Consider the following 16,222-nt stretch of genomic DNA (forward strand, 5'->3'; position numbering starts at 1 on the left):
CCCAGTTTAAGACTCTACAAATAAGAGACACCTTTTTTACCTTCTTTCTGCTGCAGTTATCACAAGTTACTTCCGGGTGATCTTTACAGAAGTTAGGATTAAAGTTAGTTTCCCCAAAGTAGGCCAAGAGCTGAATTCTCCGGCAGTCAACGACATTCTCGCAGTAATGAACCATGCTGTACAGGTTGTTGAAGTGCGTCTCCCTCGTGTGAGCGTTTCCATCCTTTTCCACTGAAACACAATAAATTCAATTGTATTTGTTAGATCTGCACTTCTGTCTTTTTAAATATTAGCAAACATACTTGTTTTTCAAGCAGCAAAGAATATTTTGCTTTTTCTCAGCAACTTAATACAGAATAAAGCTAGGATAGATTTTTACCCCTAAAGTTTTAACGACAGAGAAAGGGAAGGAACTTAGAATGACAAAAATCACGAGGCAGTTATGTATATAACAACTGCTTTATATATAAATGTTATTAAGCTACAAATGCAAGATTTCACTCACTCAGTATGAGCCTTCGAAGGCGGGTGACGTCGCTGTAGCTGTAGAAGAGCAGGCAGTGGGACATCTCACCATCCCGGCCAGCTCTGCCGGATTCTTGGTAATAACCTTCGATGGACTTGGGGAGCGAGGCGTGGATAACGTAGCGCACATCAGGTTTATCAATCCCCATTCCAAAGGCAATGGTTGCACATATAACCTGCAACAGGAACAATCATTTGTTATATGAAAGTCTGAAAGCTACTTATGGAGAACTACGCACCAAAAATAGGGGTGTAATGGGGCTTCTGAAACTGTGCACAATGGAGAATTCAAATTGTAATTGTGAAAAAAGCACAAAGTGGCAAAAATCTCTGCCTCTTTCAGAAGTTTTACAACATGAAGATAAATGGAAAACTCAGAATTCTGGAGGCTCAATATAAATTTCAGCAACACAACTGCAACTACAGCTGTTGCAGAAGCCTCACAGCTCGTTTTCTTCCTCCCCCGAGTTCATTTCTCGGTGCAGTCCTGCAGTCTTCCGTGTGTCAAATTCTCAATAAAAATAACACTAACATGTTCTGACAGATCTGCTCATTTATTTCCCATCACATCTAATTTGGTAAAAGTGTTACTAATCTTCATTTTCCTTTACTAGGTTAAAAGGGATAAAAGTGCTCCAAACTCCATTCACTACTTATTTTTAAGTTTGTGTTCCATTTACCTGGCATCCTTCTTGATTAATCCACTTTTTTTGTACAAGATCTCTATTGGAGTCAGTGAGGCCAGCGTGATAGGCAAGTGCAGCCAGACCTTCCTTCTGCAGGATGGCAGCTGTTGTGTCACATTCATGCCGTGAAAGGCAATAAATTATCCCAGAGTCATCTGCAAATATATATATATAAAGTGCTTTCTTCCCTTCCACTTAACAAATGCTTTTATTCCAACAGGGAGAGGTTGCTAACAGCAACTCTTCCTAAAGAGAAATGGTTTTATCAACACTAGATGTTTTTGTTAATTTCTCCTCATTGATTCCATGCTTTTTTGCGGGGTGAGATCAGCAGAATTTCTGCTCAGATTTYCTACTATGCAAGATAAGGATTTAAAATTCATAAATGAAACCCTACATGAACAGAGATCTAGAGCAGTGCAGTAAATGATGCACTGGGTAACAGCCAAGGAGCTGCTGTGAAGGGAGCTTGTAGATGATCCAGCAGCCAGAGCTGTGTGATTCCAGGCAAGCCTGAGCAGCTGGGAGTTGCTGATGATGATGAAGAGGGTCCTCAGCTGAGCAGGCCAGCAGAATTAAGCGGTCAAAAAAACCTTAGGGATATTAGATGACATACATTCTGAAGACACAACACTAAAGGATCTGACAGTCTCCAGAAAGATTACTCAACAGCATTATCATAATCTTCTTTTTTCATCTTAACTTGACATTCTTACTTTAGGATGTTTTAAAATCTGATTCTCATTAATAGCAATATAATTCTGTCTCCAGTTTGTTCCCTTAAGTATATTAGTAGTTTCAAGAAGGCATAAAATTTGGTGGGTTGTTATAATATTATAAAAGCTTTTCCTGCTTGAATAAGTAGTTGATAAAAACACATAGGAGCACGCTAGGCTGCTCAGTACTCACGTGGGTGATGCTTTCTGATCCATTCTATGCAATCCAGCGCCACTTTTTTTGGCTTCTTGGGCAGTACATCGTATTTCAAGTTATGCCTGTTGAAGCTCATTGTAAACCTAAAATAGGATATTTCATTGATGCTGTTCACTTTTAAATGTAATCTCAATACCATTTTCATTACCTGTTACTTTCAATGTTAGCTAAAACAATGCACCTCCAGCTTATGGCGTTTAGCAATACTCTCATGAAAAGCAACCCAAAATACAACTTCCACTCTTGTTCAAGGTGTTACATTCTTCTAAAAAATTCCTCTGACCACATCAGGAAGAGTTTCACAAGCTTTTTTCCCCTCTCAAATTAATATTTTGCATTTGAGGCATGTTAAATTCCACATACATGTCCTTATTAAATCAGATACAACTATAAATATTTCAGATGAGTCTTTAGCACTTTTCTTTCTTTCCTAAATTTTCCATTCCAAACGTTGTTCAATTCATAAAAACCTGCTGAACAAAATTGCTGAACAACTTACACTTGTGGTTTTAGCATCTCAAGCTGATTCTGAATGTCTTTCTGCACTCTGGGATTAGCAGTGGCAGTGAGAGCCATCATAGGAACAGAGTGGAACTTCTTGCGGAGCATGTTGAGACGTTTGTAGTCTTTTCGAAAATCATGTCCCCACTAGATTAAAAACAAAAACGTCAATATCACAGAGTAAGACGCTTCAATTACATTTTTTGCCATCAAAAGTGTTTACCTGACTGACACAGTGAGCCTCATCAATGACAAAACGTGAGAGCAGCTTCCTGTCATAGAGGTTCTCCAGGGCAGACATCAGGCGGCCACTTGCACAAACCTAGGCACACATTTAAGAGCAGTATTAAGAGAAAAGGGCCCGTGACACCACAACCCACTAAGAGCCCAGACACCCCGATCTGTCCAGCAAAGTCCCTGCTGCCCCCTCRAGAAAGCCCGAACGCAGAGCGGGGACAGCACCCAGCCTCATTTTAACTGAGGACGAGGCTGGGGACGTGCTCGAGTGGCCTGAAGATTCCAGGGTCGGCTACACACAAATCTCAGCCGAGCAAACTCAAATGACTTTATGTGCCACAAAAGAGAGGGAAAGAGTGCTGAAGACAGCAATTAAAATCAGCACGCTTGCAGTCCCCTTTTGCAAAGCACTTGTGGAATATCTGTTAAAGGCAGCATATTATTAACTACAGTCTTTTGGCATTCACATATTCAAATTAAGCACAAACCTTCTCTGGGGTAACATACAGAAGTTTTATTACAGGATCTTTTTTGGACAACTGCATATATATTTTTGAAGCATCCGCATCTGTTCTATCACCAGTCAGGTATGTTGCAGCGATCTACTCAACACAAAAAAGAGCATTACATTTTAACATGTGCTAAATGTAGAAACATCTCCAACATATACTCTTACATCTAGTCATAGACCAGATAAAATCATATGCAYTTATTATCACCACCGAAGACCACGCAAAGAAACACTTAAAATGTTACAGGTAACATTTAAACTTCTAGCATACTGCACGCATCCCAGGTCTTTTTTCTATTGATAAAGCCAAGAAACTATAAACCAAATTCTATTCCCGTGTTCCCAATTTTATCAGCAGACCAGTTGCTGATGTAGGGGAGTCAATTTCCTTTGCRCTCTTTCTAGCAAAGAGAAGTGATGCTTGTTTACTGCTCCATGTGCTACAGGACTAGGATTGAATGCAGACAGCAAGCAGATTTTAGGGTAAGAGCCAAACTTGCAGGAAGCACAGCACCACRATAAATACCTCCAATCTCTTCTGACACAGTATTGCTGTTTCTATGTGAGCGCTGCTATTGAGGGTAACTCGGAGCAGACAGTTAACATTTAAAACTTAAAGTACAACTTACTATTCATGCTGAATAGTAACAAAGGAATTAGACACTGGCCTAAGACCAGGCCTGTGAATACAACACCCACAAGAACATAGACAGTTCTGCCTGTTGGTATCTCATGTCACTTGCAAGAGGGAGCTACAGCTCCACGGAGGGAATTCCTGCAGAACAYGCCAATTCCCAGGAGTCTCAGAGCGAGTTTAACTAACTTTTATGGCTACAACGTGTGCTATTTTTCCAGAAGCTAAGAATGAGGCAACTGTGTTTGAAAACTCCAACAACGAATACATATCAGAAAATTAGCAGTCAAACCATCAATAATTTCTAGATYGTCTAATTTAGATCTTCCTAGATAACTTTAATAGCCCTCTTTTTTTTAATACATATTTCATATTCAAGGGGCATAAGATTCAGCGTAAAATTTCAGTGATTAAATGAGCTGTTTGAACTTACATCTAAAGTCTTCAGCTTCTGAACTTGATCGATTATCAGTGACCTCAACGGAGAGATGACAATTGTGACTCCAGGAGAGACACAGGCTGGTAACTGGTAGCACAAGCTCTTACCTCCACCTGTACAGTTAGACAGAACACAACACACGTTAATATGCAAGGGAGAGAGGGCATGGATGGAGGGGCAGTGGAAATCAGGAGCCCTATTTATTAGTTTGCATTTCAAAGCACTTTCAGGAACATTAAAAACAGTTATTCATAAAAGCTTATCATGATATGTGCAGGCTACAGAAGAGTTATCAAGTGAAGCACTACGGAAGGCATGGATAAAATCCCCTTCATTCCCAATGCCGTGGTGCATACCAAACCCCACAAGTCTTGCACGCACCAAATTCAAGCAAGGCAACAAAACTACCTCCCCAACGGCACTGAGAGAGAAAAGGCTTCTTGTGGGCCGCACCAAGGGCGTTTCGGCCCCTTCTTGTGCAGCGAGCGCCAGCCTGGAGACCCCGCGGGTCCGCRGGTACCTACCGGTGGGCATCAAGATGAAACAATCCTCGCCCAGCAGCGCGGCATTGACGGCCTCCAGCTGGTTTGTCCGGAAATAGTGCAAGCCAAACTTCCTGTGAAATATATTCATCATTTCTTCAGAATGGGAAAACTTGACACCCCTGAAACGCTCTAGCGCTGGATTATTAACAAGTGGATCTAGGAGACAAAGAAAGTTCACTTGAAGTTACAATATCGAGTTGCAGTGCCCCCCTTACAGTACATCCCTCAAAGCTACCTCAAAGGGAGCTGGAACCTGGCTGTGTTTCCCTGTCCTGCTCCTGTGTCAGCCACAGGAAATGCTGACCTGTACCTGCCTACCAGCAGGACTAGGTTTGTTCCAACAGGAGTCCCTTCCTCAACATTTTGCATGAACAGGAAGAAAACATTGCACAGCATTGAACTAACAACTGCAGCACTATTGTTTGACTAAAAACACAGAAAACTAGTTCCCAAACCATCAGTTTCCTAGGRGCCTAGAGCCTCTGTGGCAAGCAAACATTGGAGAAGTTCGACGTATCTCAGACAAGGATCACGCCACAATGAAGACTTTGTCAAGAGGCACCAAGAGAAAGTTCCACACACACAAAACGCATTGGTGTTCCCTAGAAACAAATTAATTAGCTTTTTAAAATAAACTAATAAGGAGTATGACAGTAATCCTAGTTAGCATCATTTACCTGAAGAGCTTTTAGCTGCCATCAAGAAGCTTGATTTTGGAGCAATAGAGTTTGATACCAGAGCAGATCCTTTGGCTGCTGAAATGATCTTTGAGAGCAGCGACTTGGCAGGCGGCCCTTCCCTCACCGGCTGGTACAACGGTGCAGATGGCTTCTCAGGTGCCGAAACATTCACCGGATTCTCCCAACTCTCATCCAAATCATCGATATCAAAATGGTCGAGATCAAAGTCTGTATCCCTGGCATCCAAGTGGTGTCCCGCGCTGATGCCGGGTGCTTTGCCCTGCGCTTTCACAGCTGTGCTCGTGACGGGCCCCTCGGGCAGCCGCCAGTTCGTGGTGTTTCTCACCCCTGGTTTCTCACACCAGCTACTGCTGAAAGACGCCTCGGAGTCAAGGCTGCACCACGTCCTTTCTTTGATATTTGTCTTGCACGAGGAGAGTTCTGTAGTTCCAGGGCAGGTGATTTCCAAAACAGATGGCTTGGAAGCATAAGGGGTATCCAAGCTATCAGATATTCCATTTATTTTTGTAGAAAAGTTGCTTGAATTAACAGGCCCAGAAAACAYAGCTGGAGGCTTTGTGGATTTTGGCGAGTTTCCAACAGAACTGAAACTACGGTTAGTGCTAGAACAAACAGCAGCRTTGGGATCTGCAGCAGGGCCCTGTCCCACACGTGGCTTCCGTGTTCTAGTCAAAACGGTGTTTAGGCCACTTCTGTTCAGCTTGATAGAATCAGCTAATAACTTTCTCCTGAGAGGGAGAGAAAGGGAAGAAAACGGGAAAACAATTATGTCACAGTCATAAGCAACGATAAACCAAGTTTTACAGCATATATTCTTTTCGTCTTCAAAATATTAGCAATTGACCATTAGGTTCTATTTTCTGCAATTTTATTTTCAAAATTACTTAAAAAAAATATACAGAGAACAGAGAGTAATACCAGAATTTAACTGACCAAAAGAATTAAAAAATTAAAAATATATTAAATATACCCACACCAGATATTAAAATATAAGAAACTCTAATAGTAAAGAATTAATGCAGGCAAGGTGAAGTATGACAAAGTTTTTAAAGGCACAAAACTTAAAAAATTCAAAAGGCAAGAACTAAATGATGTTTTTATGTGCTCTCTAAAGACTACGGTTGACTACTGTAATAACAGGATACAGACTAAGTCAATTTTATCAGCTGTGTTTAGTAAAAGCCTATGATCCTGGTCTAATAAAGACACAAAACAAAATCCCAAATCTTAATACTTCCTCTGTGTTCTGTGTCATTAGACTATAAGAAGCTAAAGCAGCAGACTGCAATAGCAATATTCAAACTGAGAAGTGACATTATAGGGATATTAGGAGTAGAAATAATCACTATAATCAGTGATAATAAGCCTCAGAAGGAGTAATAAATTAATCCCTCAGGTTGCAAGGAATCAGGAGGAGCCCAGAATGCAGAACAGATTACACCTTGCTGCTGTTTCTTTGGAAGCATCTGGGGCTACCTTCCAGAAAGAAGATTCAGGACCATCCATGCCTCAGAATTGAGTTCTTCGTCTCTTAGCAGAATTCAAAAGCTCTTAACACCTTCAGCACATTTTGAGATTTTTCCCCCCCCTAAAACCTCACTTGGTGAGTAATTTTGAGCCTACGAGCAGTCTCTGTGCCTCCTTCCCAGCACAGCAGACACCTGCGCACAAAGCRTGGAAAGACCAAGGCTGGTTATTCACACCTACCTGAGGTCTCTCTGCTGAAGAAGTTCTTTTGCACAGGACAGATGCTGGAGCTCATGAATTGGAATGGCTTCTACCAGTTTACAGATATCATCCATGACGCTGTAAAGCTGCTGTTCCAAATACAAGCTTTTATCTGTAAAATGCAGGATATTTCAGCACACAGTACTCCCAGCTGTTATCAGAACACAGTAATAAGATGATATCAATCAAAAACTTGCTATGTGCACACTAAAGTATAGAAGAAATTAAACTTGTCTAACTTGATTTTCAGTATTATTACATGCATTCTTCTTAACACTACTTTATGCAATCATAGACACAAATTTTAAATCACATATACTTAAATAATCCCATAGAAGAGTACATCTTCAGCATAACTGAAAGAAAAGTCTGAATTTGCAGTTTTAAAACCATGTTTCAAGCCTACATTTAGTAACTTTTTCTTTTGCAAGTCCAATTCAGGTACATTTTAGTTCTGTATTTCCCAAAGTCAGTGCCCTGCAGAAATCAAATAGAAAACTAAAAAGCTCTAACTTAAGAGTGCAATTTCTTTGTGTCACAGGTGACTTCCGAAACTACTTGGCACGTCCACGCTTTTAAGGTCTGAAAGGAAAGTCTGCTACATATCTATGGTCCTGACAATCCAAGAATCTGAACCAGACAGCACATAATCAGACATAAAACTTCAAAATGTTTCAGCTACCTGCATCTTCCGTTCTAGTTTCAGCAACGGGCTGCTTCGTGGGACTCTTCTCAGGCTCAAAATAAGAAGCTGTTGATCTTCCACCAGTAGGAAAATCTTGGAAAATATTGCTAATATTAAAATAAAAACTCATTAACACAAGGGTATCTATAAATCAAAACATTTCCATAAGAGATGTTTATCTCTTAGAACAACAGCATTTAAGGTGTGTACACTAAATCAACAARCAAGTTTCTCAAAGGCAGTTAAAATCCAAGTAAGCAGCTGAGCAGTCACTCATTCCTGCATGCCAGCTTGTAGAGATTTGTTTCATTAAATATTTTTCCCCTGCTAATAAGAAAAAATTACTTTTGCTTCAGAAGAAACAGTTACCTTAAACATTAGCAGTTTGGAGGAAAAAAACTATTTTATAATAGAGTAACAGCAGCTGCTAACTGGAAAAACAACAGTTAAGACTACCAATTCAAACAGTAATTTTTCACCAAGCACTAGTTCTTATGTCTGTTTTGGTGGGGGGATTTCAATCATTCCAATTTTCAATCATTCCATCAGTTTTACCAGTGAACCTCCTTTTACCTAACGTTTTTTACGGAAGGTGAGAAGGAAGGCAGCTCCTCCTCCGGGGAGGGCGGGACGACGTCGCAGAAATCATCCTCTTCAAGCTCCAGGCTGGCGAGCAGCTCGTCGTCCTCGGCRTTGTCCAGCTCTGCTTGGCTGCTCCCCTCACCGCCGCTCAGCTTCTGGTTCCCATCAGTCTTGTTTGCAACAACAGCAGCTGAAAAAGCGTATTAGCATTGCTGTTAACACTGCGAACTCGTTCTGATATAAACAGAATGCAACTAAACAGTAGAAAAAATATACCCATATATTATTCTTATTCTATATTTCTATTCTTATTTTTAAAATCTGGAGGACGTGGTGTACTTACTGTTCCCCTTTTCTCTCCCTTCAAAAAAAAAAAAAAAAAACCCAAAACCCAAATAAGTAAGTTCTTAATAAGTAAATAAGTACCAAACCCTCTAAGGGTAAAATTTACATAATTACTTTTCCACATAAAAACAGGAAAAAAATAGCTTCTTTAAATTTCAAACACAGGCTAACACAAGTAACGATGAGAAGTTTCAAAAACTTAGCTTTTCTATTTTGCATGTTTTACCTGTTAAGTGAAAAACAGCTGCAAAGAGAGCACTCTGTTTTTGAACTTTTCAGTCATAGTCATTTTTAGTATTTCTTATGATTACAGGARCAAGATGATGTTAGGTCCCATTTACATGAATTATACGAATGCCCTTCTTCCCTGATGCAGATGCACTACATCCCTAGGGATTACCACTTCGGAACACCACTACTGCAGGCACCTCCGCACGGGGCAAGAGCTGTAGCACGAGCTGCTGCCCTTCAGCAGCCGTGTTCACTGGAACATCTGGATGCAAAAGCACAKCTCTCTCTGATTTCATTAAGAGATTTCATTTCTAAAAAATTAAGTCCTCAGTGAGGAAACACAAGTGTGTTTTTCCCTAGTTCAACACATTAAAGTAAGTCATTACCTGCACAAGCCTCTTCCTCATGTGAGATCACTTCTATGGGTAAATTCTCCAGGGGATCCTCCCCTGCAGTCCTGCCAGCGTCGCAGGGAACCTCATCCCCAAGACAAATCAAGGACCCCTGTGACGAGCACTGCTCATCCTCRAGAGATGCCCTGTTGGGCTCGCAGGTGCTCACGGGCGCCGTGCTGCTCGTCATGGTGCCGGGTGAGCTCGGTAGCTTGTTCACAGAGGAACACCATCTCTGGGGAGTCTTGCTGCTTGCCTGACCTTTGGGGGATAAAATCGGCCTGGAATACTTCTTATCAATCCCCGACAAATCAAAGTCATCTATGTCATCCCATTCATCTTCTACGGTAAGAACGGAGTCGGCCGGGCGCGGGGGGGCAGCGCGGTGCGTGCGGCCGGGCCGCCCTTCGCGCGCGGCGACGTCGTTCAGGACTCGCTGGGGACCCTCTGGGGAGCCCGCGGGTTCCTGGCTTGCGCAGGGCGGCTTCGGCTCCTGCCTGCTGGGCGCCGGGGGAAAGAAGTCCTGGATGTTTGTTTTCTTGTCCTTGGAGGCAGTGGGGCACGAGAAGGGTTTGGTCAGCGACGTGTTGACGTCCTTGTCCTTCAGCGCGGAGGCGCTYGGCACACTGAGGCAGTCTCCCGGCGGGGCACTGGCCAGCAAGGGTCTTTTCTTGAACGTGAACCCTCTGCAAAAGGGAGATCATTCTGTTAGTTTTTCGAGCATCTCTGGGCTCCTCGGAGACTTTTAAATGCTTTTAAATGCACTTTTCAGGGAAAACCCCAAGCCCTGTGACCAGGCGGGACAGCAGCACCACGGCAGGGAGGTCCACATGCTGCAGAGCGGGATCACTGGATAGCACAACAGCAATGGGACCGGACCAGCACAAGGACCAGCACTGCACCAGAACCGGAGCCAGGGAGAAGGACAGGACAAGGCCAGGCCCGGGACACAGGTTCGGGACCGGAGCTTGAGCATGGGACCAGAAGAGGGAGCACGAAGCAGATTGGACCAGGGAGCAGGAATGGACCAGGCCAGGGCTTGAGAGGGGGCACGAGTCAGGCCCAGAGCAAGAGACCAGGATGGGACTTAGGCCATGGACAGAACTAGAGCCAGGGACCAAAGCAGGGCGCAGGAAGGGAATGGGGCCAGGGCCTGGGACAGGCACCGGGCCGAGTCAAGACCAGGGACCAAGGCAAAGGCAAGGCCAAGGAGCAGAGCAGGACTAGGGTCTAAAAGAGGCTGGGAGCAGGGCCAGGACCCAAGAACCGGAGCGCGCCCAGGATAGAACCATGGCCGGGGCCGGAGCGGCCCCTCTTCCGCGAGAAGCGCGGCGCCTTCCCGGGGGCTGCCTCGGCGCCGGGGACACTCACGCGGGTCGGTGCCGCGCGGCGGGCGGCGCGTGCAGGCCGCCGCGCGCCGAGTGGAGCCGCAGCTGCTCGCGCAGGTTGTTCTGCGGCACGGCGGCCATGGCGCGGCCGGGGGCTGCGGGCCGCCGCCGCCCCGGCCGTCCCCGCCGCCGCCTCAGGCCCCACGCGCGCCGGCGCCGCCGCCGCCTTCACGTTCGCGCCAACCCGCCGCGCCTCCCCATTGGCTGGCGGCCGCGCCGCGCTTCCGCTTCCCGTGCCTCTCTTCACAAAATGGCGGCCGCCATCCGCGGCGCCGTGCAGTGGGCGCCGCCATTTCCCGAGGGCAGCGCCCTCGGAGCGGCGCCGGSAGCCCCTCCGACCCGCCCGCCTTAAACCAGGGCCGCCGTGGTGCYGCTGCACGGCCCAGGAACGAGGGCTGCGGGCCCGGGCGGCTGGTTCTTGTTTTACTGCAGGCACACCCAGCAGCGCACAGATCCCGCAGCAGCGGCTCTTTAACGGGATGGTGTACGGAACCGGAATTCCTCCCTCTCCTCCCGCCCCACGGCTGCTTCCCRAGGCGTGGGGTTTAAACCGAGTACCAGAGCTCGCACCCTAATGTGGATTTGTAAAGGAAAAATCACACGTTTCCTCAATGTTTTCATTAAAATACATCTTTCTCTTACAACAATGCTAAAACAGACTTATTGAAAATAGATAAAACTTGTAATTCACGGCACTTTTGTTAGCAGTTGTCGTGACGAAGGGATTGTATTTAGACAAATCAGGGGAAATCCCGGCAGGTTAGGTGTGGTGAGCGGGCAGGGCGGCCCCGGGAGCGGGGTGGATGCGGCTGCTGCAGGACCCTAACACGAAGCCCATGGGAAGTGCTCGGTGCCGCGTGGTCCGGGTGCTCCAGCGCCGCGCGCAGCCCCGTTCTCGTCCCCATCCCGCGGGATGCCCTTCCAGGGCATGGCGGGAGCRGGAGGCCGGGGCCGCTCCGGGCTGGGAACGCGAGCCAGGACACACGCCTGCCAAAGGAGCCTCGTGCAGGCGAAGGCACCTACCTGCGYGGAGCGAGTCCCAAAGGCTCTGCTCGTTCTTGTTCTCCCGCACTTTATTTCAGCATTTAGAAACGGACACGCAAGGGATTGCTCCCGTTCTCCTCGGCCGGCGCTCCCTCTTACACCTGAGGAATCGGGTAAGACGCGCAGGCGGCGAGCCCGCACATGTTCTTGCCTCGTTCGATGAGGAAGTACCTACACACGAAGCAAACGCGTCTGAGCTCGCGGGCCCCGCGCCTCGCACGGYGGAACCGCGGGCACGACGCGGTGCCGCCACCGTGTGCATGCACATCCTCTCACRCCAGCGCGAGGAACAACCGCACGGCAGCGGCCGGCCCCGCGCCACGCTCGCGAGTGATCAGCGAGGCGGAGCAGCTGGGGCGCTGCTCACCCCTCCATGCCCCAGAACGGGCCCCACGAGTTCTTGACGATCCAGTAAGGAGTCCCGTTCTCTTCTCCGTAGCCCACRGCCAGCACGGCATGGTTCACCTTGTCAGGGGTGTGCTCGCACTTGGGGCTGCAGACAGACGGAAAAACAATGCCCAATTATCACGTGAAAGCCAGCCTATAATTGACTATGCATTAGCGAGCATTTCTGACAAYACTCTGATTGTGTAATGGATAATCTCAACTTTTAATTGTGGCAACCAGAGAGATGCCAAGAAGAGCATACACTGCTCTGTTTTCTCCCTAAAAAGTAACTATGGTTGTATTTGAAGCTAGAGCACGAGCTCTAAATAATTCTGTTAATAGAATCTCTTAATAGTTGGTTCATGGAACCAAGTTGAGCATTAACTGATATGCTTTTATATMAATCTATCGGAGGTGCCAGTGAGCGCGGGCCTGCACTGCACCCCCTGCCAGGTTCACACTCACTTTGAGTAGACTCCTGTCCTGTAGTGCATGAAGTTGCTCGTCACCTCAAAGGCAAAGCTCACCGGGTTGTGCTTCCCCACGGCCTCGACCATGCCCGCCTCATCGTACTGCAAGGAGAGCACCCCAAGAGGGCCATGTATCTCCCCGTCCCGCTGGGAGCCGCACGCAGCGCCCAGGRAGTGGCCAGCACGGCGGGGACGGCTAATGCAGGCTTCTGCTTGCACGCAAGGACACAGCTGCGCCCCACAGACCTTGGAGGACCAAGATCTTTCTAAAGGGCAGAGAAAAGCGGGAGCGTTGCTGCTCCGCTGCTCRGCATGGGTAGAGCTGCACGCCGGCAGGACGGCGAGCGGCAGGAAGGGCAGCCCCTGCTCCTCGCAGCAGGAACGCRGGACGACAGTGCTGAGGGCAGCAGYGCCCACCCTGCAGCAACCTCCGGGCACCAAGCACCACGCGAGCGCATGAGAAAGGGGCAAAGCGCCGATGCTGCGGCTGTGCAAGAGCCGTCGGGCTGCAACCTCAGCCAAGGCTGAGCCCAGTGCCGTGCCAGCCCTGTGGCCAGGACCAGCCCCGCGGCCCGGGCACTCACCTGCGTGATGTTGACAACGTCCTTGACGAAAGCGACGGCCTCGTGGGGCTGGAACCTGCAGGTGCCGTTCTGCGCAAGGCCGGAGAGCGGCTGAGCGGCGCCCGCGCCCCGGCCCCGCGCCCCGCGGCCGGCACTACCTTGGCCCGGTACGGGTAGGCGTCCTCCGCCATGAGCCCCTTGTTGTAGCGGATGTACTCGAAGGCTTGGCTGGGCAGGCCCCTGCGGAGCGGCACGCGCGCTCAGCGGCCCGCGCCGCCCCGCAAACCCGCGCCCTTCCCCAGCTTCGCCCTCCTCCTAGCAGCCACGTGCCCAAGGGGAAGCCAGGGTGGCTGCCAAAGCACCACGGGACCGGCATGGTGCGTGAGGAGAGAAACTCATAGCGCTTCCCCTGCTTTTCTTGGGAGTGTTAAGGACTAACAGGGCCTACCCAGCGCTGCAGAATCAGAAGATACTGCAATAAAGTGACTATCGGGAAAAAAAAAGTGTAATAAACAAAAGGAACAACAGGGGCCAGGAAATCTTGGAGCTTTAGTGAAACGTAACAGCCTCTAGGAGGCTGAAATCAAAACTAACAGGACCAAACAGAAAATCCACAAAAACCTGTTTCCCCTGACACTCCTCAGCTGAGAGGAAATCAACATCCTTCCAGGCTCTGGAAGGATCGCGGCACGAGGTCCCGGGAAAGGCTGTCACTGGTGCAGCACCACCTGTTATGTCTGGATTTGCCCCCGGCGCTCCTTACCCGCTGCAGCCGTGGTTGTTGAAAGCCTGCGCGCAGTCGACCAGCTGCTGTTCCGCCTGCGGGAGAGGGCTGGTGAGTGCGGGGCGAGACCCGCACACCGAGCACGGGACGTGCACCACCACGGTGCTGCCTTTCCCTGCAAGCACAACCCCTTGCGGGATCTGGGATCCGGGATCCCGGCGCCAAGCGGATCCCGAGGGCAGGGCAGAGGAGRCTGCACTCGTCGCGCGAGCTCCCCGCGCGCCCACGCAAGCAGGCCGGGGCAAAGGGTCAACGTCTATTTTCAACACTTGGACCCAAACGGCAGCTGTTTGGGCAGGTCTCGCACACGGCCGCTCCCTTTCTGGCTCCTCGGGAACACGGGAGCTTGTGCAAGGCCGCCGGCATTGCGACACGCGCTTTTCAGGAATGGGCTCTGCAGCGGCTGCTCCCGCGGCGCCGACGTGTCCGGCGCGGGGGGACCCTTACCAGGGAGAGCAGCTTCCCGGTGGCTATGGCGATCGCCGACTCCAGGCAGCCCGTGGTGGAGAAGGTCCAGCAGCTCCCGCAGGGCCCCTGCATTGGAGTGCAGCGCTGCAGGGCAAGGTGCAGCGCAGCGAGCACCCAGCCGGCCAGCACGGGGCAGCCGCGACGGGCCCGCCGCGGCCCGGCCCTCGGCACCGCGCTCAGCGCCGCGTGCCCCATGCTCAGCACCACGTGTCCTGTGCTCAGCACCGTGAGCCCCATGCTCAGCACGACGTGTCCCATGCTCAGCGCCGCGTGCCCCATGCTCAGCACCACGTGTCCCGTGCTCAGCGCCACGTGCCCCATGCTCAGCACTGCGCTCAGCGCCGCGTGCCCCATGCTCAGTGCCCCACCAGGCTCCCATGCCGACTGCGAGCGCCCTACCTGGTTCTTCACGGGCGTCACGAAGTTCCCCTTCTTCCTCCAGTCGATGGTGTCGGGGCTGGGGCCGGAGCTGCGCAGGAAGTTGCCCTTGGTGGCTGAGCAGTTCTGCGGCACGGAGAGGGCTGCGATGCGACAAGGGGAAGGGACCGACCGGCCTGGCGGGGCCGCAGGGCAGCCCCGAGTAGCCCCAGCCCCGCAGAGCCCCAGGACGGCACTAAGAACCTGTGCCAACCCGTGCTCCCGCAGCCCAGCACGCTCAGGATCGGGCTGCAGCCCCTGCAGTCCATGGGCACGCAGCCCCCTGCGCAGGGGGGCCAGGGATTCACCTGCGGTTCGCTCCACAGGTACTTCTTCTTAAACTCTGCAAACGTCATATCTGAAAATTGGTTCAGACTCACTAAAAAAGGAACGGAAAAAAATGGGGTTTACCCACTGAGGAACTGAGTCAAAACAAAACCAAAACCCCAGAGTGCAAACCGAAAAGCCCCATCTCCTACTCTGAAAGGTGTGATTGGCCGCGTTGTGCTCATCGATCTGCCGCTTGTTGTCGGCGAAGATCTGCAGCCGGCGGTGATACTCGCCGGGGCCGTAGGCCCTGTTGTGCTGGCGGCGGAGGCGGCGGTGAGGGGCAGGGGGCCGAGCGGCGCTCCCCAAGGAGCCCGAGGCGCCCGGGTGCAGGGCAGGGTGCGAGKCCCGAGCTCGTTCGAGGGCCGCATGCACGCATCCCAGCACCGGCGCTGCCCGTGTCCGTCCCGGGGACCCGGGCTGTGACCCGAGCGTAACCCGAGCGCAGCGCGCGCACGAGCCCGTGCAAACACCCGTGGGGCCGGGCAGCGCAGCCGGGGACGGGAGGCGCCGCGGGCAGGGCGCGCGGGAGAACGTCCCCGTCCCGGCCCGTGCCACCGCGCAGCCTCACCTGCCGCATCCAGGCCTTGAAGAGCAGCTCCGCTGCGGGGAGACACGCGCTGTGAGCGGCGCCGGCCGGCCGGGCCGCCGCGGGCCGAGCCGGGCCGGGCCGGGCCACGCACCCCCCGTACCTTGGGC

General features: G+C 50.1%; 2 protein-coding genes across 2 annotated transcripts in view; both read right to left on the reverse strand.

Annotated features, from left to right (window-relative positions):
* BLM (Bloom syndrome RecQ like helicase) overlaps positions 1-9,918 on the reverse strand; it is a 15,763-nt gene extending 5,845 nt beyond the window's left edge. Inside the window, exons 1-14 of the mRNA XM_026040599.1 lie at positions 9,670-9,918; positions 8,699-8,897; positions 8,123-8,232; positions 7,420-7,552; positions 5,689-6,440; positions 4,991-5,167; positions 4,461-4,579; positions 3,371-3,484; positions 2,869-2,967; positions 2,644-2,792; positions 2,121-2,227; positions 1,206-1,366; positions 506-701; positions 41-231 (exon numbers count right to left, since the gene is read on the reverse strand). Coding sequence (XP_025896384.1) covers positions 41-231; positions 506-701; positions 1,206-1,366; positions 2,121-2,227; positions 2,644-2,792; positions 2,869-2,967; positions 3,371-3,484; positions 4,461-4,579; positions 4,991-5,167; positions 5,689-6,440; positions 7,420-7,552; positions 8,123-8,232; positions 8,699-8,897; positions 9,670-9,865 — 2,703 coding nt within the window. The 5' untranslated portion in view covers positions 9,866-9,918. The remainder of the gene's footprint in view (positions 1-40; positions 232-505; positions 702-1,205; positions 1,367-2,120; positions 2,228-2,643; positions 2,793-2,868; positions 2,968-3,370; positions 3,485-4,460; positions 4,580-4,990; positions 5,168-5,688; positions 6,441-7,419; positions 7,553-8,122; positions 8,233-8,698; positions 8,898-9,669) is intronic.
* Positions 9,919-11,954: 2,036 nt separating this feature from the next.
* Positions 11,955-16,123, reverse strand: CTSH (cathepsin H). Its single transcript, XM_026040480.1, has 11 exons — positions 16,095-16,123; positions 15,676-15,781; positions 15,505-15,575; positions 15,179-15,283; positions 14,759-14,845; positions 14,291-14,346; positions 13,686-13,767; positions 13,549-13,617; positions 12,960-13,066; positions 12,475-12,600; positions 11,955-12,278 (listed from the first exon to the last, which is right to left on the reverse strand). Exons 1-11 carry the CDS (start codon positions 16,101-16,103, stop codon positions 12,203-12,205), a joined length of 894 nt encoding a protein of 297 aa, XP_025896265.1. The 5' UTR covers positions 16,104-16,123; the 3' UTR covers positions 11,955-12,202.
* Positions 16,124-16,222: the final 99 nt, after the last annotated feature.

The sequence above is a fragment of the Nothoprocta perdicaria genome, unplaced genomic scaffold (assembly GCF_003342845.1).
Source record: "Nothoprocta perdicaria isolate Ctin4 unplaced genomic scaffold, notPer1 scaffold_26, whole genome shotgun sequence".
NCBI classification, from domain to species: domain Eukaryota; kingdom Metazoa; phylum Chordata; class Aves; order Tinamiformes; family Tinamidae; genus Nothoprocta; species Nothoprocta perdicaria.